Source organism: Drosophila elegans, unplaced genomic scaffold (genome assembly GCF_018152505.1).
Source record: "Drosophila elegans isolate 14027-0461.03 unplaced genomic scaffold, ASM1815250v1 contig_133, whole genome shotgun sequence".
NCBI classification, from domain to species: Eukaryota; Metazoa; Arthropoda; class Insecta; order Diptera; family Drosophilidae; genus Drosophila; species Drosophila elegans.
Genome location: NW_024545499.1, coordinates 2,003,414 through 2,024,015, shown reverse-complemented (window position 1 = coordinate 2,024,015; position 20,602 = coordinate 2,003,414). Strand labels below are relative to the sequence as shown.

The 20,602-nt window shown below is 44.3% G+C and overlaps 8 protein-coding genes and 1 long non-coding RNA gene across 12 annotated transcripts; 7 read left to right on the top strand and 2 right to left on the bottom strand.

Moving 5' to 3' along the window:
* The first annotated feature begins 243 nt into the window (after window positions 1–243).
* Window positions 244–1,267, top strand: LOC108149669 (probable U2 small nuclear ribonucleoprotein A'). Its single transcript, XM_017277415.2, has one exon. It carries the CDS (start codon window positions 393–395, stop codon window positions 1,185–1,187), a length of 795 nt encoding a protein of 264 aa, XP_017132904.1. The 5' UTR covers window positions 244–392; the 3' UTR covers window positions 1,188–1,267.
* Window positions 1,264–2,149, bottom strand: LOC108149671 (respirasome Complex Assembly Factor 1). Its single transcript, XM_017277417.2, has 3 exons — window positions 1,949–2,149; window positions 1,790–1,893; window positions 1,264–1,729 (listed from the first exon to the last, which is right to left on the bottom strand). The coding sequence occupies exons 1-3, from the start codon at window positions 2,054–2,056 to the stop codon at window positions 1,534–1,536; spliced, it is 408 nt and encodes a 135-aa protein (XP_017132906.1). The 5' UTR covers window positions 2,057–2,149; the 3' UTR covers window positions 1,264–1,533.
* A 689-nt stretch (window positions 2,150–2,838) lies between these two features.
* On the top strand, window positions 2,839–4,402 carry LOC108149649 (retinol dehydrogenase 13-like). The gene is made up of 5 exons (XM_017277389.2): window positions 2,839–2,974; window positions 3,047–3,310; window positions 3,372–3,528; window positions 3,586–3,845; window positions 3,900–4,402. The coding sequence occupies exons 1-5, from the start codon at window positions 2,895–2,897 to the stop codon at window positions 4,150–4,152; spliced, it is 1,014 nt and encodes a 337-aa protein (XP_017132878.1). The 5' UTR covers window positions 2,839–2,894; the 3' UTR covers window positions 4,153–4,402.
* A 354-nt stretch (window positions 4,403–4,756) lies between these two features.
* Window positions 4,757–5,785, top strand: LOC121466818. The gene is made up of 3 exons (XR_005977002.1): window positions 4,757–4,847; window positions 4,904–4,938; window positions 4,997–5,785. It is a non-coding gene; the product is annotated as an uncharacterized LOC121466818 (long non-coding RNA).
* A 2,094-nt stretch (window positions 5,786–7,879) lies between these two features.
* LOC108149650 (retinol dehydrogenase 13-like) lies at window positions 7,880–9,618 on the top strand. The gene is made up of 5 exons (XM_041707421.1): window positions 7,880–8,054; window positions 8,147–8,410; window positions 8,479–8,635; window positions 8,693–8,952; window positions 9,007–9,618. Exons 1-5 carry the CDS (start codon window positions 7,975–7,977, stop codon window positions 9,257–9,259), a joined length of 1,014 nt encoding a protein of 337 aa, XP_041563355.1. The 5' UTR covers window positions 7,880–7,974; the 3' UTR covers window positions 9,260–9,618.
* A 907-nt stretch (window positions 9,619–10,525) lies between these two features.
* LOC108149584 (39S ribosomal protein L52, mitochondrial) lies at window positions 10,526–11,636 on the top strand. Its single transcript, XM_017277219.2, has 3 exons — window positions 10,526–10,651; window positions 10,712–10,860; window positions 11,349–11,636. The coding sequence occupies exons 1-3, from the start codon at window positions 10,603–10,605 to the stop codon at window positions 11,535–11,537; spliced, it is 387 nt and encodes a 128-aa protein (XP_017132708.1). The 5' UTR covers window positions 10,526–10,602; the 3' UTR covers window positions 11,538–11,636.
* Window positions 11,637–14,041: 2,405 nt separating this feature from the next.
* Window positions 14,042–14,834, top strand: LOC108149586. The gene is made up of 2 exons (XM_017277221.2): window positions 14,042–14,174; window positions 14,237–14,834. Exons 1-2 carry the CDS (start codon window positions 14,163–14,165, stop codon window positions 14,618–14,620), a joined length of 396 nt encoding a protein of 131 aa, XP_017132710.1. The 5' UTR covers window positions 14,042–14,162; the 3' UTR covers window positions 14,621–14,834.
* A 2,432-nt stretch (window positions 14,835–17,266) lies between these two features.
* LOC108149654 (dynactin subunit 4) lies at window positions 17,267–19,065 on the top strand. Its single transcript, XM_017277394.2, has one exon. The coding sequence runs from the start codon at window positions 17,347–17,349 to the stop codon at window positions 18,898–18,900; it is 1,554 nt and encodes a 517-aa protein (XP_017132883.1). The 5' UTR covers window positions 17,267–17,346; the 3' UTR covers window positions 18,901–19,065.
* On the bottom strand, window positions 18,976–20,602 carry LOC108149655 (retinol dehydrogenase 13-like). 4 transcript variants are annotated; one of them, XM_017277395.2, is made up of 5 exons: window positions 20,421–20,602; window positions 20,061–20,324; window positions 19,836–19,992; window positions 19,519–19,778; window positions 18,976–19,464 (listed from the first exon to the last, which is right to left on the bottom strand). In XM_017277395.2, the coding sequence occupies exons 1-5, from the start codon at window positions 20,498–20,500 to the stop codon at window positions 19,212–19,214; spliced, it is 1,014 nt and encodes a 337-aa protein (XP_017132884.1). In that variant the 5' UTR covers window positions 20,501–20,602; the 3' UTR covers window positions 18,976–19,211. The 4 variants fall into 4 exon arrangements, with proteins under 4 accessions (XP_017132884.1, XP_017132885.1, XP_017132886.1 ...); XM_017277396.2 differs by having other exon boundaries at window positions 20,061–20,343; window positions 20,421–20,554; XM_017277397.2 differs by having other exon boundaries at window positions 20,061–20,363; window positions 20,421–20,537.

The window sequence follows — 20,602 nt, the reverse complement described above, 5'->3', positions numbered from 1 at the left end:
TCATTGTAATCTATTGAAATTCAAATTAAACGGAAAACAAAAGAGGGAGAGTTTTATTTTTAAATTTCGATAAGCTGGCCCGCCTATGAGAAAGTCCCATAGAGCACATTTCAAAGGAACGCTGGGATTTTTGTGCGGTGTGAAACTTTGATTCCCACTGGACGCAAGTACGGAGTTATCGAAATTCGCGGCATTTACCCAGCCCTATTAGAGACAGGACTGCAACCCATCTCTAGGGCCATCGATGCCGGCAGTGCTTGATATCGAAAAGTCGTTCATCCCCAACTCGCGTCGGCTGCAAATTGTTTTTTCCGTGTGTTTGGAAAATAAACGAATAAAGAGCAAGAACAGGCCGAGTCCAGACAAACCGCCTAAGCACAGACACTGCCACGATGGTGAAACTAACGCCGGAGCTGATCAACCAGTCCATGCAATACATAAACCCCTGCCGGGAGCGCGAGCTCGATTTGCGCGGCTACAAGATTCCACAGATCGAGAACCTGGGTGCCACCCTGGACCAGTTCGACACCATCGATCTGTCGGACAACGACCTGCGCAAGCTGGACAACCTGCCGCACCTGCCCCGGCTTAAGTGCCTGTTGCTGAACAACAACCGCATCCTGCGCATCAGCGAGGGACTGGAGGAGGCGGTGCCCAACCTGAGCTCCGTCATCCTTACCGGCAACAACCTGCAGGAGCTGAGCGACCTGGAGCCGCTGGCCGCGTTCGCCAAGCTGGACACCATCTGCCTGCTCATCAACCCGGTGTCCACAAAGCCCAACTACCGCGAGTACATGGCCTACAAGTTCCCGCAGCTGCGGCTGCTCGACTTCCGGAAGATCAAGCAGAAGGACCGCCTAGCGGCGCAGGAGTTCTTCCGCAGCAAGCAGGGCAAGGACATGTTGAAGGAGGTGAGCCGGAAGTCCAAGATGAGCGCCGCAGCCGCACTGGCCGCCGAAGCGGGGAACGGCAAGGGAAGGGGATCGGACGGCGGGCGACTGGCCAATCCGGAGGACATGCAGCGCATCCGGGAGGCAATCAAGAGGGCCAGCTCGCTGGCAGAGGTGGAGCGGCTCTCGCAGATCCTGCAGAGCGGCCAGCTGCCGGAGAAGTTTCAGCACGAGCAGGAGCCGGCGCAGAACGGAGCTGGGCACAACGGCTCTGGGGCCGTGGCCATGGATTACTAAGACTAGGATAAGCCGCTCATCCGTCAGCTACCTTATAACCGTAGACCAATATTTTATAATAAAACGCCGCCACAAGTTGATTCATCGCATTCTGCATTCTGGACATACACAAATATATAGAGTATCTTTTGTTTTCAACTAGGGCCATTGGCCGGAGGACCTTTCACGGAAAGATCTGGGACAACTGGCCACCGGAGAAATGCGTTTACATGAACGTAATTGGCTAAAAGTTTAACAATCTACAGCGAGTTCGAAGGGGTCAAAAACAGGAGGGTCGGCTAGCTTATGTGGAAATGGTGGGGATCGAGATATGGCTCCTCGCATTTGATATTGCCGGGAGGTGCCATTAGGACACTTTCGCCGCCATTATGGTGTCGTAGTGCAGGCCGGTGTAGAAGATGATCCACGTGACCAGGAATCCGGCGAACGACGTCATGAAGCCCTCCTTGACCAGTTCCCATACGCCGCCGTAGGCGTCTTCGTCCACATTCTGGAAGTTAATGGCGTACAGGTAGACGATTCCGCAGCTGATGCCGGCGAATCTGGAAGGCATAAGATTCAAATGGAGTCACTCCGGCTATTTATAGGTTATAGCTACTCACAGAACAAGGCCCAGGAATCCCTTGAGCGGCACTATGCCCCAGATGACGCCCAGGAAGATGCCGAACACCTGGCGCGACCAGTATATCACATCTAGAAACTCCTCCTGCGGGGGATTCGAGGATTAGCATGCGCGTTTTGCGATCCGGAACTTTGCTCACCTTGTCCTCCCACTCCGATTTTGTAATGGCGCGCGCGCAAATTTCCCGCAGCGTGGAGGATTTGGCCGACTGTCCGTTGCGCTCAATTGTACTTGTTTTCGTGGCCATTATTTGATTCAGCTTTGACCCAAATCACTTTAAATTATTTTGTTAATTAATTTTTTCACTATCGCCTAGAGCTGGTATTAAAATCGATACTATCGATATTTCAGAAAATCTATTCACATCAGCGATTATTCGATTGGAACTTAAGTTTACTTAACTGTTGTTGGTAGAGCTGGGATGGTGGCCCCATTCGATGTTTTGGGAGCGAAAATTCGATACTATAGTTTTTTGTACGGTTTTTTGTACAAATTAAAATTATAAGCAATATCGAATGTATATTTCATATATTATATATTTTTTGCAATGGTACTTAAAACTACCACCTCCACCAATTCCAATTTAAGTTAATGCATTGTTTTACAAAAGTTTAACAATTTATTTATTGCATTTTTCCTACCCAAAATTCTGCAACCAAACCTCGTATTTTTTGCTAAGTTAAGTGATGTAAAAATAAGCGCAGCACCATCGATGCGCAACTATCGATGGTGGCGCAGATATGTAAAAATTTTATACCTCGAACTCTCTACTATCTACCTCTTGAAGTTTTGGAAATAATGAAATGTACCATGACGTCGCATTAGTTTCCGACTTGCAGATAATGGGGTTTTCGGCTAATTCTTATTCATGATTTTAGAGAACACATGCAGGGCGGCCAGTTTGTTCTCTCTCTCTCTCTTCCCGCAATTTCGAATTACACTCATCGTGAGTAGGCACTTTATGTAGTTGTTGTAAAGCTTTTCACAGAAAGCGCGCACTGTATTTAAACGACCGCTTGCACCGGCTTTGCTTGCATTCGTTGAGTGATCCCACAACTGAAACTACTGCACTATAAACAAACAAAATGGCTGCTTGGATTTACATTTTGGTGGCCAACATCATTTTTTGGCCAGCTTTTCTTGTCGGAGCTGTGTATTTTCTGAGGTAATGTTGGCATGAAATAATTGGACCCCATGTTACTGTGTAATAACCAAAGTTCTACTGTTGGTGTTGCAGGAAATATATGCAGGGTGGTCAGTTCACCAAGCAGACCGATGAAACCGGCAAAGTATTCATTGTCACCGGTGCCAACACGGGAATCGGCAAGGAGACGGCTCTGGAGTTTGCCAGGCGGGGAGGAACCGTCTATATGGCTTGCCGGGACATGAACAGGTGTGAAACTGCCCGCCAGGATATCATCAGGGAGACGAATAACCCCAACATATTCGGCCGACAATTGGATTTGAGTTCGCAGGAATCCATTCGTAAATTTGCTGCAGAGTGAGCAAACACGACTTACTAATAATTGAATGGAAGAATATCTTTCGTTGTTGTAAATTAGATTCAAACAGGAGCAGGACAAGCTCCATGTCCTGGTCAACAATGCAGGCGTGATGCGCGGCCCCAAGATGTTAACCAAGGACGGTGTCGAAATGCAGTTGGGTGTGAACCACATCGGCCACTTCTTGCTGACCAACTTGTTGCTCGACGTGCTAAAGGTAAGTTGGCATAAGTCACTCAAGAATTTAGGTTGAAGAGTGTGGAACGTTTTCCAGAAATCGGCTCCAAGTCGCGTTGTCGTCCTGTCCAGCATCGCCCATACGCTAGGTGCCATCAACGTGGCTGACCTGAACAGCGAGAAGTCCTATGACGAGGGCAAGGCCTACAACCAGAGCAAATTGGCCAACTTGCTGTTTACCCGGGAATTGGCCAAGCGCTTGGAGGGCAGTGGCGTCACGGTCAACGCCCTGCATCCTGGTCTTGTGGACACGGGGCTGGCGCGGAACTGGGCCTTCTTCCAGACCGTCTTCGGGAAGTAAGTGCAAGCTAAATGAAAAACGAACTTTGTTAATTAAATTCTTAACCCCAGATATTTCATCCAGCCATTGTTTTGGCCATTTCTGAAGACACCTAAAAGTGGAGCACAGACCTCCATCTATGCTGCCCTAGATCCGGAACTGCGGAATGTCACTGGTTTGTACTTTAGCGACTGCAAGCCCAAGAACGCCGCTCCTGCAGCCTTGGATGATGCGATGGGGAAGTTCCTGTGGACTGAGAGTGAGAAATTCACGGGCTTGGATAAACCAACAGTGCCGTCCTCTTTAGACTCTGATAAAGCTTAACCGAAAGTTAAAAAAGTAGCAATCCGAGAATGTGACTACTGAATTAGAAGAAAATGTCAATAAGCCAAAGCGAAAAGTAAGTCAACCGAGAACGGGACTCCTGTGGAGCATCCAACGTCCGGGCAATGCACTGTCGATTGTAAATGTAAAGAAGATTGAGCAGGGTTAGAACAAGCGGTTAATTCAATTGTAATACTAGCAGCTTTTTCTCGAATAGGTTAATTTAATAAATACATATCTTCACAGCTTTCATAAAGCGTGTTTTATGTTTTTGATAAGTTCAATTTACATGACGAAGGGCTAATTAGGTTCATTTCAGTTGCGCCCGCTGTGGTGAACGCCCTGGAGTGGAGCGCATTGGTGGTGGGCTCCTTCTTCTCGGGCGCATTGGCAACGTATGTGTACATCACCGCCTGGAAGTACTCGACCAAGGCGCCAGAATGTAACGCTTGTGGCAGATAAATCGCTGGACAGGGTCATCTATGAGGCAAAATCTGAAAGTGTCGCCATCTAGGGGTCAGTTGGGTGCTGCGAATGGGATACGAATTTTCGGAGATAAAGAGGCAACAGAGTCAGTTGTCATTTCAACGGAAAACGGAGAGTTATCCGATGGGAGCTAACCTAGCTTCCCGCCCAGAGCCACGAGCTGCTGGCTTTCTTTCCCTTTTCGGCATTGAGTGCAGTTCAATTTAATTGTAAGTGCAAGTTTAGTTAGTTGGTGCGAATTAACCTTAAATCGCTATCACTGTAGTGTAGCTTAAATATAGCGCTAAATCCTGTTTATGGGTAAGGAAAATAAACATTACTGTGGAAATTGCAGACCCAAAATTTTTTTTTGATTTAGGTTTGGCGCTCAGTGTCAGATATTGTATCCGGCCTTTGCTTTGTAGAGGGAATAATACCTCAAGATGCCCAAAGGAGAGCGAATTCATCCTACAGAAGGGAAATTATCGTCACCAAAGGGATCCCAAAGGCCTAAAAGTCACTCAAGTTTTATTTATTTAATCCACCTTAGTCGCTGGAAGCCGAATTAGGATGGAGAGAAAAGAGTCAAAGAGAGCTCAAGTTTTAACACCTTCCCGAATTGCACCTACATTGCATTTATTCGTCATCTTCATTATCTTCGTTATCTCCCACAAGTGAGCGTGAATTGTCGAAGCTCAGCTTGGCAGGCAGTTTTTCGGCTCGCTGACCTAGGCAAGAAGCCTCGGTCCACGATCGGTCTAATTTAAATTAACTCGGCGGTACAATATAAAATAAGAGTTTAAGCGCCGCACGAAATGTAAAGTAATTCAGAAATCTAAAGATCGGTCGAAGAATGCGGAATAACGGATAATTTATAAATTTCTTTTGTAATTTTTTTTGTCTAGGTTATGTGAAATGAGCATGTGAGTGTAAAAGAAAAAAACGGAAAAAGGAAATGATAGTAAAAAGGCCAGAAAGGCTTTAATGGTGAGAGGCTACAGGTCCAGATTGCTTTAAGCAATATTTATTTTAATTTTGTTTGGTGGAGCCTAAAGGAGAGAGAGAAATGGCTGTTGGTTTTGCACAGTGGGTTGATAGTGTATATATGTATATAGAAATTTTAAATTTTTAGCTTAAGATACACTTGTGGAAGCGCTTTCGTTGGTGGATCTCCGTAAGAGTGGTGAGTCATTTATCTCATTTTTTTAATATGTCTTCATGAAAATATATATAAAAAAAATTATTATATGTCCCACCGTACAAAACAAAACAAATTTAATAGTCCATAAAGGAAAAAGAAAAGAGAGCGATATTATCATCTCTCTCGACTCTCGAATTTATGAGTGAGAGAAATTTTGAAAGAAGGAAAACCACTCCATTTGATTTCGCCGAAAGCTCATCACTGCAATTTCTGTAATTTCCATAAACTCACTCTTAAAGGTTTTTTTCGATTTCAAATTCGTATGTCCATTTTACTTCGAGTATACATTTATTAATCTAATTGTAATGTATTTAGGTTCTTATTTAATATCTCTTTTAATATGTTCTCTAGTACTAAGAAATTTTATTAGGTTTTAAATATATTTTATAATGATTTGTTAAAGTCTATTTTGTTTGCCTTCGACTAGGATGTAAATCCCAATTCAGTGAAAGGTGCAATTCAATGATATTGTGGCATGTTTTCGGTAAAGAATGGCAAAGGAGGGGAGGGCAGATGTAGTTCCTTTAAAACACCTGAGGAACACTAGAAATTCCGCGAGTGAAATAACTATCCCTCTTTGTGTCGATTCATAAGATTTTGCCTATCCTATACCACTTGTCGCTGCACGCAAAATTTGATAAAATTTTAGAATTTAACTGGCTCATGATGAAGGACAAGGCCACCACCCAAATAGCCGACAAGGAGCAGCTGGACCTATACGCGTGCGTCCTTATCATCATATAGTAACACCCCAGCCACCTACTCGTTACAAGAACCGTGGAGGCTCTGGCTTACAACTCCCCTACATCCATTATTTCTATTCACAAGACATTAAAGTTCTGCGCTTGTGCAGACAATTTGCACCTCCTCATCGAGCTTAACAAACTCAAAAACTCCACAACCAACCTCGAATCAATATTCAAGCAAATGACTAGTGCACGCTCTCGGGTCCTCAGTCCTGTCGAAGGACAAGTGTCAGACACTCCATATCTGGCGAAAACAAAAGTGCTTACAGGAAACACATCCATGTTATACCTGCAATAGAAAGACAACTTTTGGGAAAGTTTCATGCAGATAGCTTTAAAACTGAGAGACTAGTTTGCGTAGAAACGAACGGACAGACGGACGGACAGACGGACATGGCTAGATCGACTCGCCTAGTGATGCTGATCAAGAATATATATACTTTATAGGGTCGGAGATGTCTCCTTCACTGCGTTGCAAACTTCTGACTAAAATTATAATAACCTCTGAAAGGGTATAAAAATTGACCACTGTTTACCTATTTATGAGTACTCAGCTAAGTCCCAACAAAATAAACTAAAAACTCCATTAAACGACGCAATAAGAGCAGCACTTGGCGCATTCCGATCCACACCCACACATTACTTAACACAGATACCCTAGCACAATAGATAGATCAATCCAGATCTGTTAAAACCAGAACATCCCATACCAAACAATAAAAAAGAACACTTGCAACTTACATCATCGCGTACACTGTTACCAATGAAAGCAGTGTTATTAAATCAGGCCTACTACCCACCTGTTTTAAAGTTCACAAATCTGCATAAAGAAAAGAGGCATGCGCGCCATATGTTCCGACTCCCTTTCCTCCATCGCAAGCCCAAATTATGGTTATAATTTGACTCAAATCGGACAAAGATATATATGTATATAACTGTCATCTTTTCGAGTCAGCGGAAAATTGACAAAGCTTCATTGTTTTAAAACATAAACGCATAAAAATCGAAACAATTCGTTTTTAACAATATTTATTTATGGTTTTAATTGCAAAGGTCTGAGGTTCGCCAATAATAGTGTTTAACCGTTTGCTATCTATATGTGTTAACACTTTTATTAGTTACTCATCACCTCAAAATAAATCTAATTTCGATCGGTAAAATTCTTACTCCATAGTATAACCAAAGCTTTATTTCTCTTAGCCTCTCTTTAAATTCTCTTAAACATGGAACTTCAAACGATATTTCCGCTTTCTTAATGTTGTCACCGTGAATTAGCAAAAACAAACATTTATGTCGAAGTAGTCGTGTTGTTCAGTAGTATATCAACAGCTTCTCTTACTGTTTTGCTCGCATTCTACGAGGAACTCCCAGCTGACAACACCCTAAAAAATAAAATTAAGTTTAGTCAAAATGTGCATTTTCACCGATTGCTTATTGAGCCCCTTAATACTGTGGCCAGCTATCATCGGCGTGACTATATACCTCTTGAAGTAAGTTCTGGAAATTACAAGTATGATTGTACGGCGCATTAGTTTCCGACTTACAGATAACGGGGTTTTCTAATTTCTATTCATGATTTTAGGGAGTACATGCAGGGCGGCAAGTTCACAAAGGACACAGATGAAAGCGGAAAGGTGTTCATTGTCACGGGAGCCAACACGGGAATCGGCAAGGAGACGGCTCTGGAGATCGCCAGACGAGGGGGCACCGTGTACATGGCTTGCAGGGATATGAACAGATGCGATAGGGCCCGTAAGGAAATCATCAAGGAGACGAACAATCAGAATGTATTCTCCCGAGAACTTGATTTGAGTTCCCTGGAGTCCGTTCGTCAATTCGTGGCTGGGTGAGCTAGCCAGAGATGCCTTTAACGTTATATGTATCCATTTAAAACTATATTCCCATACTAATTAGCTTCAAGAAGGAGCAGGACAAGCTCCATGTCCTGGTCAACAATGCAGGCGTGATGCGCGGCCCCAAGATGTTAACCAAGGACGGTGTCGAAATGCAGTTGGGTGTGAACCACATCGGCCACTTCTTGCTGACCAACTTGTTGCTCGACGTGCTAAAGGTAAGTTGGCATAAATCACTTAAGAATATCGGATGAAGAGTGTGGAACGTTTTCCAGAAATCGGCTCCAAGTCGCGTTGTCGTCCTGTCCAGCATCGCCCATACGCTAGGTGCCATCAACGTGGCTGACCTGAACAGCGAGAAGTCCTATGACGAGGGCAAGGCCTACAACCAGAGCAAATTGGCCAACTTGCTGTTTACCCGGGAATTGGCCAAGCGCTTGGAGGGCAGTGGCGTCACGGTCAACGCCCTGCATCCTGGTCTTGTGGACACGGGGCTGGCGCGGAACTGGGCCTTCTTCCAGACCGTCTTCGGGAAGTAAGTGCAAGCTAAATGAAAAACGAACTTTGTTAATTAAATTCTTAACCCCAGATATTTCATCCAGCCATTGTTTTGGCCATTTCTGAAGACACCTAAAAGTGGAGCACAGACCTCCATCTATGCTGCCCTAGATCCGGAACTGCGGAATGTCACTGGTTTGTACTTTAGCGACTGCAAGCCCAAGAACGCCGCTCCTGCAGCCTTGGATGATGCGATGGGGAAGTTCCTGTGGACTGAGAGTGAGAAATTCACGGGCTTGGATAAACCAACAGTGCCGTCCTCTTTGGACTCTGATAACGCTTAACCGAAAGTTAAAAAAGTAGCAATCCGAGAATGTGACTACTGAATTAGAAGAAAATGTCAATAAGCCAAAGCGAAAAGTAAGTCAACCGAGAACGGGACTCCTGTGGAGCATCCAACGTCCGAGCAATGCACTGTCGTTTGTAAATGTAAATTAGGTTGAGCCGGTTAGAACAAGCTGTTTATTTAATTGTAATATAAGCAGTTTTTTCACGAATAGGTTAATTAAATAAATGCCAGTGGATTCGCCATCCCTCGGTTCCTTGGCGTCCTTCGACTCCTCTGACTTGCGCACCACACTAATTACCCCGCTACCCCTTAATTAGACTTGTAAAACAAATAAAAGGAAACACAGATACCCTAGCACAATAGATAGATCAATCCAAATTTGTAAAAACCAGAACATCTTGCAACTTACATCATCGTGTACAGTGTTACCAATGAAAACAATGTTATTAAAACAGGCCTACTACCCAGCTATTCTACACTTCTTTGCAGCGAAATAATAGCCATCCGTCAAGCTGCACAAATCTGCATAAGGAAAAGAGGCAAGCACGCCATATGTTCCGACTCTCATCGCAAACCCTAACAACAATTACTGCTACCCCACATCGATCCGAAATCTACTTTCCAAACACTTTCTCAAAATATTAATAATATGGATACCAAGCCATGTTGGCATCAAAGGAAGCGAAACAGAGGACTCTGAAGCAAAAAAAAAAGCAATTACACAACCCTTAATATACACAGCCAATCAGAGCTCCAGCGATATCATCCAGCCCCTTACAAAATCATTAAGACACAGACACCCAGAATTAATAAACAAAACCTCGACATGGTACCAAAATATGTCCAAATTATGCCATTATTTCCCCAAACTTAATAAGAGACAGCAAATAGTAATAACCCGCTTGCGTCTAGGCCACACAAAGATGACAAACGCACACTATCTTGTCCGTTACCGTTACCGTTCAATACCGAACACATGCCCGCTATGAAACAACGCTCTTTTAGACGATCCTTCCCTCTACCCTTCTCTTTCTGCACAACGACCCTCATCATTTCCCTATCTAAGCTCCATCCAGGCCTTAGCCAACCCCACCAAAGTTAATTCCAAAATGATCCTCAAATTCCTAGAGAAATCAAATGTAATCTACAAAATGTAAGATACACGTAAGGTATAGCGACAAAAAACTATCGATGGTAGCTCAAATGTGTAAAAATTCGATACCTCGATAGTGCCATCGATAGTTTCCCAGCTCTAGTTGCCAGCGACAACCCTGCCGTCAGCTGTTTGGTTATGTGAATTGAGTTTTTTCTTTGACAATTGGTCAATTTTGATAAACAATGCTACAAATAACGAGGCTCTGCCTGGCTGCCTCCGCCACAGTTGCAGGTGACTATCTTACTCAATAATAACCCTGCTATAATTCATTCCTTGTCTCTTTCCACGCAGCTCAGCGAGGTATTGCTCTAACGGCCGCCCGCTCCATTGACCAAAAGTGGCGTGCAGCCAAGGGATTGCCGGAAAACCCAAATGCCTTTGGCCCACTTACCAATTTGCCTGACTTCACATACCTAGATGGTAGACCTACGCCCCTGGGAGTAAGTAATAGAGTAGAACACGTGTGCGGCCAAAAGACCCCTTAAAACTACTTTGAACAAGAAAGGAAGCAAGAACTAAGCTATTTTTAAAAACAACGAAGGTGTGTTAATTGTTCTGTGCATTTTTCGATCGTTCTTTTGTCATTATATATCTCAAAGTACATTCAAATAATCTTAAAACAGCAAAGCTATAACTTTATTTCCCATATTTTCCGGATTGTTCCTATGGCACCTATAAGTTATAGTGGTCTATAAGTGGACTATAAGCTGTTTTTTGATTCGGCTTTAAAATCACAGATCAAGCTCAGAGTTGGTAAATTTAATTATTCAAAGACACTGGTACAATGAGCAATTTGATTGTGCTGCAAGCTTAGTTCGAGATAGATCCATTCGATTCATAAGGAGAATTAATCTGCGTTCATAAAGGTCTACATCAAATACACACCCAAATCCATTTAACTAAAATCCGAATACTACTTGTTTTACAGGCCAACCAGAAGAGACGTCTGCTGAAGCAGCAGAGTATCGCCGCCAGGATCGTGGAGCTAAGTGGGGAGCTCGAGTTTGCCAAGCAGCGACATGAACGCCTGAAGGAGACCGCCGAATCCGAGAAGCAGCGCCTCATCCAAAACAAACTGAAGCCCAAGGGCCACCTGTTGCTCAAACAGAAGAAGTAGCCTCCTAATCTTAGCCTGTATAAGTTATCATAAGTCGCTTAGTGAATGGAGTCGAAATTATACGATGGTCTTGTGATGTGGACACATGTTTGCCCAAAACACGTTTCAAAAACGTTCCTCAGACAGCAAGCGTGGCGCAGTCGACGGTTCATTAGACGTATCGCTAATGGGAATTTAATTGCAACTGGGCGACACACCTGCCGCATCTTAATTGAGTGTTAAAACGCCAGTGACGCACTTGCCGGAGTAGCGTGTCCTGGCATTTAGACTAGATGAAAGCGTTGCGCGCTTTTCCGAGAGGGTCACGCTTAGCGATTAAGGCGGGCGTGGGCTCCCATTCGCACATTAGCTGCTAATAGAAGGCTTACGCTCGCGCATTCGAGTCACTTCTCAAACTATTTTTGCAAACAAGGAAGTCGGGCCATCTGTTTATCTGTAAGTGATTGCCGAAGGCCAGTTACAGGCTGGATTTCCTCTTCCGGCCTGCGCAACGTGGTCCAGATGCCACTGGGCCAACCTGGAGAGATTAACATATAGATCGTGCCAGCAGAGCCAACCAACCATAGCGAATGTGAGGTCTAATATTTGCTTTTATCAATAAATATGTATTACCGTTTACCAGTTAAATATTTGCACACCTTGCCAGTGGAGCTCCCTTGTTTTCCCGCGTGTTTGTCTTTTCGGTTAGGATATCAAGAATTTTGCACGGCATAATCAAACCCACAGAAACGTGCTCCAGTTAGGCATGTTTTCGTAGAGACCGATTAACCGGCTGATTGGCTTTAAATTGGGTGGAATTGGTCAAGACCAACAGTGCCAGGTAGCATCGGACTTGGCAAGGCTTAACACTTCCCGAAAAAAACATCAACAAAGTTGAAGATCCATTGAGCGCCCAGGTGTCAGACCTAAAAATTTCCATAACTCTTTGTTACGTCCAACTCACACCAGGCCGAAATTGGTAAAAGTGGCAATTAAATATGGGTATAAAGTGCCACTGTAAATATAAAAATATTGCAGGGTGCAAATTTAGCTATTTACATTCGCACGTTAGGCCAACAAAGAAATCAAGTCTGAGGAAATTTTCTAAACAGATGATCGCCACTTGGAGACGGCTTCGAGTGCAGAATGTTTGTCACACTTCTTGCAGAAATTAGCCGAGGAGTTCGAAATTTGGCACCGTCTTTCAGGTTTCAAACCCGGCGGGGGTGTGACAAAAAAAAAAGAAAGAAAGAAGAAAAACGTGCCTCCGCCGGAGCTCTCAATCAAAAGGCAGAATCGCTGCGCTGGGCGCCAATGCAGGCAACCGTGCGTATACGTAATGCGATCTGATTCCAACTGGATTGTTTATGTTTCCTTTACCGCCGGCGAATCTCGCACCTTTCTGTTGTTGTTGACGATGTTTCGGGTGTGCAAAAATATTTACCCCCAATTGGGTGGCATGGAAAAAGGTGGTGATGTGGAAAACAACTGAATGTTGTTATTGCCCTTTGCGGGCGACTGGGATTTATATTTATATAATTGTATAAATTTATACAATTAGCGGGTTTATATTTACGCCCGAAACTTTTCGAAACAGCCAGCGATAATTAAGTGCGAATTGGTCCGGGTCCAAGCATTAGTCTCTTCTCAATTCTGCTCAAGTCTGCTTAACGATGGTTTACAAAAGTCTAGTTGGCTTCTGATTCATCTCTTTGAGTGCAGGCCCCGGAAACTGAAGTCATGCCCCCTTTTGAATGCCTGATTCATAGCGCCCAACGCAGCCAGGTCGAGTGTGTTTGTTAATTATTTTATTGCTCCCAAAGGCAGTTCATGTTTTTCTAGAAAATCGCGGTATTTATCACTTCCTGAATCAGCCGGCCACATTTTCACGACAAATTGATTAGCCGTCGCATGAACCGCTGCGGTTGGATATTTATAAAGTCTGAGTCGTATTTTTAGACGCCATCCTATTTGCGTATCTATGCTGATTTATAAAAAACGCCGAATTTCATTACAACGACGTTCGAGATCTGGATTTAGACTTAGCGTGTGACCACACAAAAATTACCACCCGGCGACCACAGCGCCTGGTACTCAAATTACTCATGCGCCGTGTGCGCCGCAAACCTTTCCGACCGAGATCCGAAAGCCCCTAATTACTTTCCATCGCTCACTGGCCGACGTCAGAGTGTCCAAACAACAAAATTAATATTCATAATTATTCCGAGTAAAAACAAAATAGTCGCACACAATGGGCCGTATCTTTCCGCATTGTAAAAACTTTTCCGAGCCAAACAATTAGAGCCTTTCGTCCCAGCGAATTCCATAGCGATAAGTCGAAGATGTCACAGCATTCGCGCATGCGCAAAAACCCAGACGTCGACGTCAGCCGCAGATTGTCGAAAATGTCGCTGCGTTTCCTCCGGACTTGCGTCACAGCCGGAGCATTGGCTCTGCCCGAAAGCAATTTTCACATTTGGGTGCGAATATGGCGGTGGGTATATAAGGGAAGGGTTCTCCACAGCCAAGCACACAGAACTCCCCGGACGTTCAGAGCAATCAGAACCACCAGACAGCAATCAAAGGATACCCAACAGCCCACTCAGGATTTAACAGACATAAACTAGTTTACACCGACAAAACACCATGGATCTAAAGGTAAGCATGAAACCGAGAGACCTCCGAGGCAGTCCAGCTCACCCAGATCTCTCCCCTTTCAGCACTTGTACTCGTGGGTCTGCCTGCTGGTCAGCATCGTCATCTGCAAGGTGTCCCAGACCAGTGCCAAGCCCACCTACTACGACCTGGACAGCTACGAGGCCTACGACACCGACCGCTACGACTCCAACGGCGACTCCTCGTACGCCCTGACCTACGGGAAGCCGCTCACCGACAACCGCCTCAAGAAGCTGAGCCCGGGTTACTACTACGTGGACGACGGCTACATCGCCCCCGTGGCCGCCAGTGCGGGCTACACCCGCCGCGAGGACGTCCAATCCGAGGGCGGGGCCCTGCCCCACAACGTAAAGTTCACCCCGATTGTGCGCGTGCGGCAGACCAAGACTAAGCGCAAGAAGCTCTTCGTGCCCAACTTCTTCGGCTAGGAACTGGAGGAGTCCACCCGGTCCTCCTGCCGGGACTGAGAGTACAGACTGAGGATGATTAGCGTAGGCTTAGCTGTAGGATAGTCGCGTGGCTACCACACCAAAAAGTACCTTATACTTATACTATTACCTATTTTATACGTGTCGAATTGATGACCGAATTATATTTAAACACCAAAAACCTACTAAATATATGAAAACATTTATGAAAATATTTCTCATTCTCAACCAAACAATAATTATTCCGGTTGTACACGGTTAACAATCGTGAAATTTAAATTTAAATTTTATAAAAAAAAAAATTTTTTTTTAATTGATTGTAATTTACAGTTTACATAGTCGAATTCATTTCGTCATCACAAGTATAGGTTGTCAAATATTCCCTAAAGAGCGCAACAAATTTTCGAAATTCAAGCAATTGGTATCCGAACTTTTGCTTATCAGCGAACGCTTTCCCTGACGATACTCCCACATTTTTATGAAAAGTGCCGAATAGAATTTGATCACCCGTAAAGTGTCTATTTGACTTGGCATTTCGGTGCTAATTGATCACTTAGCCGATTTATCAAAATCAGAATAGCATTTATTATTATTTATAATTTTTGTAGCTACAGCAAACCATTTTGAGTGATGTGATCATTTAAAATAAACAATATGAGCAAAAAACATATTTGTGGGTAATCGGGTAATCGCCCTCGTGAAAGAGAATTGCGAATCAATTTTGTACTGTTTATCCATTTGGTTCCAACTTCGTCTGTTTGAAGACTTACGGTAATCTTTCCTTTCGTTTTTTTCTGCTCATTCTTTCTCATACTGCGGGTGTCTAATTTAATTTAATTTTAGGATCACTTGGAGAAGTTATTTAAAAAAAACTGCACTTACTTCGGAGAAAATGGTGTTGTTAAATTCGGCAAAGGTATTGCTTTTCAATTAAAAGTAAAATACAAATAAAAGTAAAATACAAAATTTAGACATTTTTAAAAGTAAATATTTAAAAATTATATGAACAACATTTAAACGATTAAAAAAAAAACAATTTTTGTATATACAACCACGGCCAAACGTTCCTAAGAGCCCCCTAACCAATTGGCGTGGCAACTTCAAATTTAGTAAAAATTTTCTTAAATCATTACTATCATAAGAAAACAACAAACAAAATATCGGCAACAGGAAAAAAGTTGGTCGCGAAAGGGTTAAATATTAAAATTAAAAGTAAAATTCATGTTTAATATATATTATCTAATTAAGTTGCATACTTTCATACAAAAAGGTAATCTTGATTATGTAAACAAAATTACAATAAAACCACAAAGCAAGTTAACAAATTTATTAAATTTATTATACCAATTTTTTATTGTTTTTACTAGAGCTCTGCATGATTTAGTTCCCTTTGTTTTCATGAGCCATTCGATCCACTCAAGTTTTTTAACTTATAGCTCATTGGACTCATGACTCCTATGAATCATATTTCATAACATGATCTTTGATCTACTTGGTTCATTAGAAACCAGTACAGCTCATGTAGCTCATGAAGTCGCTCTGGTTTTTACTATACTAAGATCTTTTTTCTATATATGGAGTTAAAATTTGGCAACTAGATTATTGTCATAAATATTAGCATTTCATTAAATTTGCAAGTGATCTTTATCTATTTCTTATATCCAAAGAGATGCTTTTGAAGTATCCAATTTGGGCATGGTTTAGTAGGTTTTGCCGGGCCGAAAGTTTCTTAATAAGCCCTAGAAGTTGTAATACCCTTCCTTGTTGATCGTTTCTATTCTATTTTTAGCTGATGGTTTTTTCGTATAACACTACCAACATTATGTTTTCTAAAAGGTTACTTCTGATTCGGTTGCAATTTGTGTTCAGAATATCTTTAAGTTGAAAAAATGCCTTTGCATATGGGACTGGGTCATGCAGTCTTTTAAATTAAACAATTGCACACATTTCTTTTTATACCCTTGCAGAGGGTATAATAATTTCAGTGAAGGAGACATCTCCGACCCTAAAATATATATATATATATATTCCTTATGAGCATCACTAAGATACTCGATCTAGCCATGTCCGTCTGTCCAACTGTTTGTAGGTTTCTACGCAAACTAGTCTCTCAGTTTTAAAGCTATCTGCATGAAACTTTCCCAAAAGTTGTCTTTCTATTGCAGGTAATATATAAGTCGGATCGAGCGGGATCGGACGACTATAGCATATAGCTCCCATAGGAACAAACGGAAATTTAAAAAAAAATTATAACTTTGGTGTTTTTAAATTTTTTTTTTACTTCTTCGACATTATTACAATCATAATTTTAATGTTTTCAAGAATATTTAATTTCTGCAATAGCTGCAAGGGTATATGAACTTAGGCTTGCCGAAGTTTGCTTCCTTTCTTGTTGTGGTTAATATCGGTGGTTGATAAGACCGAGCAGGCCAACAATAATGTGGTTATTTTTTTGTAATTAACTTTATATTATTATATTACATGAAATGTTGTATTCTATGAATTTTACCACCTCTGTTTGGAGCCATTAATTCAGGCATTTCAAAAAGTGCCAGCCATTTCGATGGGCTGTTCTCTGTGGGATTTGCGTATAACGGTCGTTGCAAGCATCGATAACTTCGTTTTGGAAAATCGATGTATCGATAAAACAGCTGTCGTCATTTGTGGAAGAAGAGGAGAGATTTGCAAATTTACAAAGAAAGCAGGAGAAAATCGTCGTTGACAAGATGAGCTTCATGCAACCGAGTCCCGTTAAGTACGCGTGCTCCTGCGGCATCCTGAACCCGATCAACAAGCTCTTCTTCTGCCGGCACTGCCCCAAGCTGCACTGCGGCTTCTGCGTGACGCATGAGATCGAGTCGCACTTCTGCTCCAACTGCCTGGAGAACATCCCGTCCACGGAGGCGAGACACAAGAAAAACTGCTGCGCCAACTGCTTCGACTGCCCCTGCTGCCAGCACACCCTGTCCGCCAGAGCCTCCACGGTTCCAGTGGTGCGCAAGTCAGAGGAGTCCAAGGACGCCAAGGAACCGAAAGATGGCGATTCCACTGGCGACGCCACGACCCCGGTCCCGGCGAGCAACAAGCCCTCGGCGGTGCCCACTACCAAAAAGATGTACTACCTGTCGTGCCTGTCCTGCCGCTGGACAACGCGGGACGTAGGCATTCCCGACCAGGGCGTGGCCACGGGCACCTGGCCGGACAACGAGTGCTTGTACCAGGCACGGTTCAACGCCTTGGTCGAGTACTTCCAGGCGGTGGTGCTGCAGGAGAAGCAGGAGAAACTGGAGTTCATGCGGCGCAAGGCGCCCAAGCAGCACAAGTTCCCCAGCCTTACGGATCGCACTGGACTGACTGTATCGCTGATTCGCCGCCAGATCGGCTGGAACGACAAGGTTCCCAAGGCCAAGGCTGTGATCACGCCGGCGGAGGCCACGGCGGAGGTGGAGGAACTGCCGGCGAACATCTTCACGGAACAGCTAAACCTGCGCAATGTCACGACGATCGCCCAACGCCACAGCCAGCCGGCGGATCAACCCACGGCCGTGGGCAGCTTGTATCCGCAGCGACGGTCGCTGTGGATCAAGCGGTCGCTGCGCTGCCGCCAGTGCGAGCACAACCTCATTAAGCCGGAGTACCATCCCACTTCCATCAAGTACCGCATCCAGCTCTTCGCCAGCTACCATGTGCCCGAGGTGGTGATGGTGCGCTGCGAGCAGCCGCTGGTGCCCGGCAAGAGCAACGCCATCCTGCTGAAGCTGACCAATCCGACCATGTACGACATGACCATTCGCCTGTTGACTGCAGCTCCACCAGAGGATCCGCAATTATCAGCGGAGACCACTCGGGCGGTGAAGGAGGAACCGATCTCCTCGTCACCACTTCTCAAGACTGTTGGCATCACGCTGTCGCGTCAAAACTCAACCCGGGAGGTTAAGCGAGAGGTGCTGGATGCCTCCAATGCCGAGATCGTGCCGTTGGAGAGCGAGTTTGTGCTCAGCCAGCGCGACGACTCCAAGGAGTTCGACGAGTACGTGCAGCTGCCTACCGAGGAGCCCAAGTTTATTGTCTGGCGCAAGGGCAACAAGGTCCTCATACGGCTGCAGTTCACCCCGGATGCGGAGCTGCCCTCGAGCACGGACGTCATACTTGGCTTTTTCATGCAGTACACATACGTGAACACCGTTACCAATGCGCCCGAGAAGAAGGAGCCGACCACCCATGCGCTCCACTCCAGGGTGTTCATCACAGCAGGCGCAACTGAGCAAAAGGCCAACTGAAATGGCCTGAAATAAACCTAATTAGCCCTACGGCATATAAATCGAAATTATCAAAACCATAAAACACGCTTTATGAAAGCTGGGAAGATATGTATTTATTAAATTAACCTATTCGTGAAAAAGCTGCTAGTATTACAATTAAATAGATCGCTTGTTCTAACCCTGCTCAATCTTCTTTACATTTACAATCTACAGGGTATTGCTCAGATGTTGGATACCTTACAGAAGTTGCTAAATTTTACCTTTGGCTTGTTGACATTTTCTTTGAATTCAGTAGTCCCATTCTCGGATTGCTACTTTTTAACTTTTGGTTAAGCTTTATCAGCTTCCTTTTTGGCTGGCTCTGTTGGTTTATCCAAGCCCGTGAATTTCTCACTCTCAGTCCACAGGAACTTTCCAACCGCATCATCCAAGGCTGCAGGAGCCACGTCCTTGGGCTTGCAGTCGCTAAAGTACAAGCCAGTGACCTTCTCCAACTCCGGATCCAGGGCAGCATAGATGGAGGTCTGGGCTCCACTTTTAGGTGTCTTTAGAAGCGGCCAAATCATTGGCTTGATAAGATATCTGAGGTTAAGAATTTAACTAACAAAGTTCCTTTTTCATTTAGTTTGCACTTACTTCACCAAGTTGGTCTGGAAGAAGGCCCAGTTCCGCGCCAGCTCCGTGTCCACAACACCAGGATGCAGGGCGTTGACCGTGACGCCACTGCCCTCCAAGCGCTTGGCCAATTCCCGGGTAAACAGCACGTTGGCCAACTTGCTCTGGCTGTAGGCCAGGCCCTCATCATAGGATTTCTCGCTGTTCAGGTCGGCCAAGTTGATTGCACCTCGCGTATGGGCCAGGCTGGACAGGACGACAATGCGACTAGGAGCCGATTTCTGGGAAACGTTTCACACTCTTCATCCGATATTCTTGAGTGACTTATGCCGACTTACCTTTAGCACGTCGAGCAACAAGTTGGTCAGCAAGAAGTGGCCGATGTGGTTCACACCCAACTGCATTTCGAAACCATCCTTGGTTAACATCTTGGGGCAGCGCATCACGCCTGCATTGTTGACCAGGACATGGAGCTTGTCCTGCTCCTTCTTGAATCTAATTAGTATGGGAATATAGTTTTAAATGGATACATATAACGTTAAAGGCATCTCTGGCTAGCTCACCCAGCCACAAATTGACGAACGGACTCCAGGGAACTCAAATCAAGTTCTCGGGAGAATACATTCTGATTGTTCGTCTCCTTGATGATTTCCTTACGGGCCCTATCGCATCTGTTCATATCCCTGCAAGCCATGTACACGGTGCCCCCTCGTCTGGCGATCTCCAGAGCCGTCTCCTTGCCGATTCCCGTGTTGGCTCCCGTGACAATGAACACCTTTCCGCTTTCATCTGTGTCCTTTATGAACTTGCCGCCCTGCATGTATTCCCTAAAATCATGAATAAGAACTAGCCGAAAACCCCGTTATCTGCAAGTCGGAAACTAATGCGCCGTCATTGTACATTTAATAATTTCCAGAACTTACTTCAAGAGGTATATAGTCACGCCGATGATAGCTGACCACAGTAATAAGGGGCTCAATAAACAATCGGTGAAAATGCACATTTTGACTAAACTTAATTTTATTTTTTAGGGTGTTGTCAGCTGGGAGTTCCAAGTAGAGTGCGAGCAAAACAGTAAGAGCAGCTGTTGATATACTACTGAACA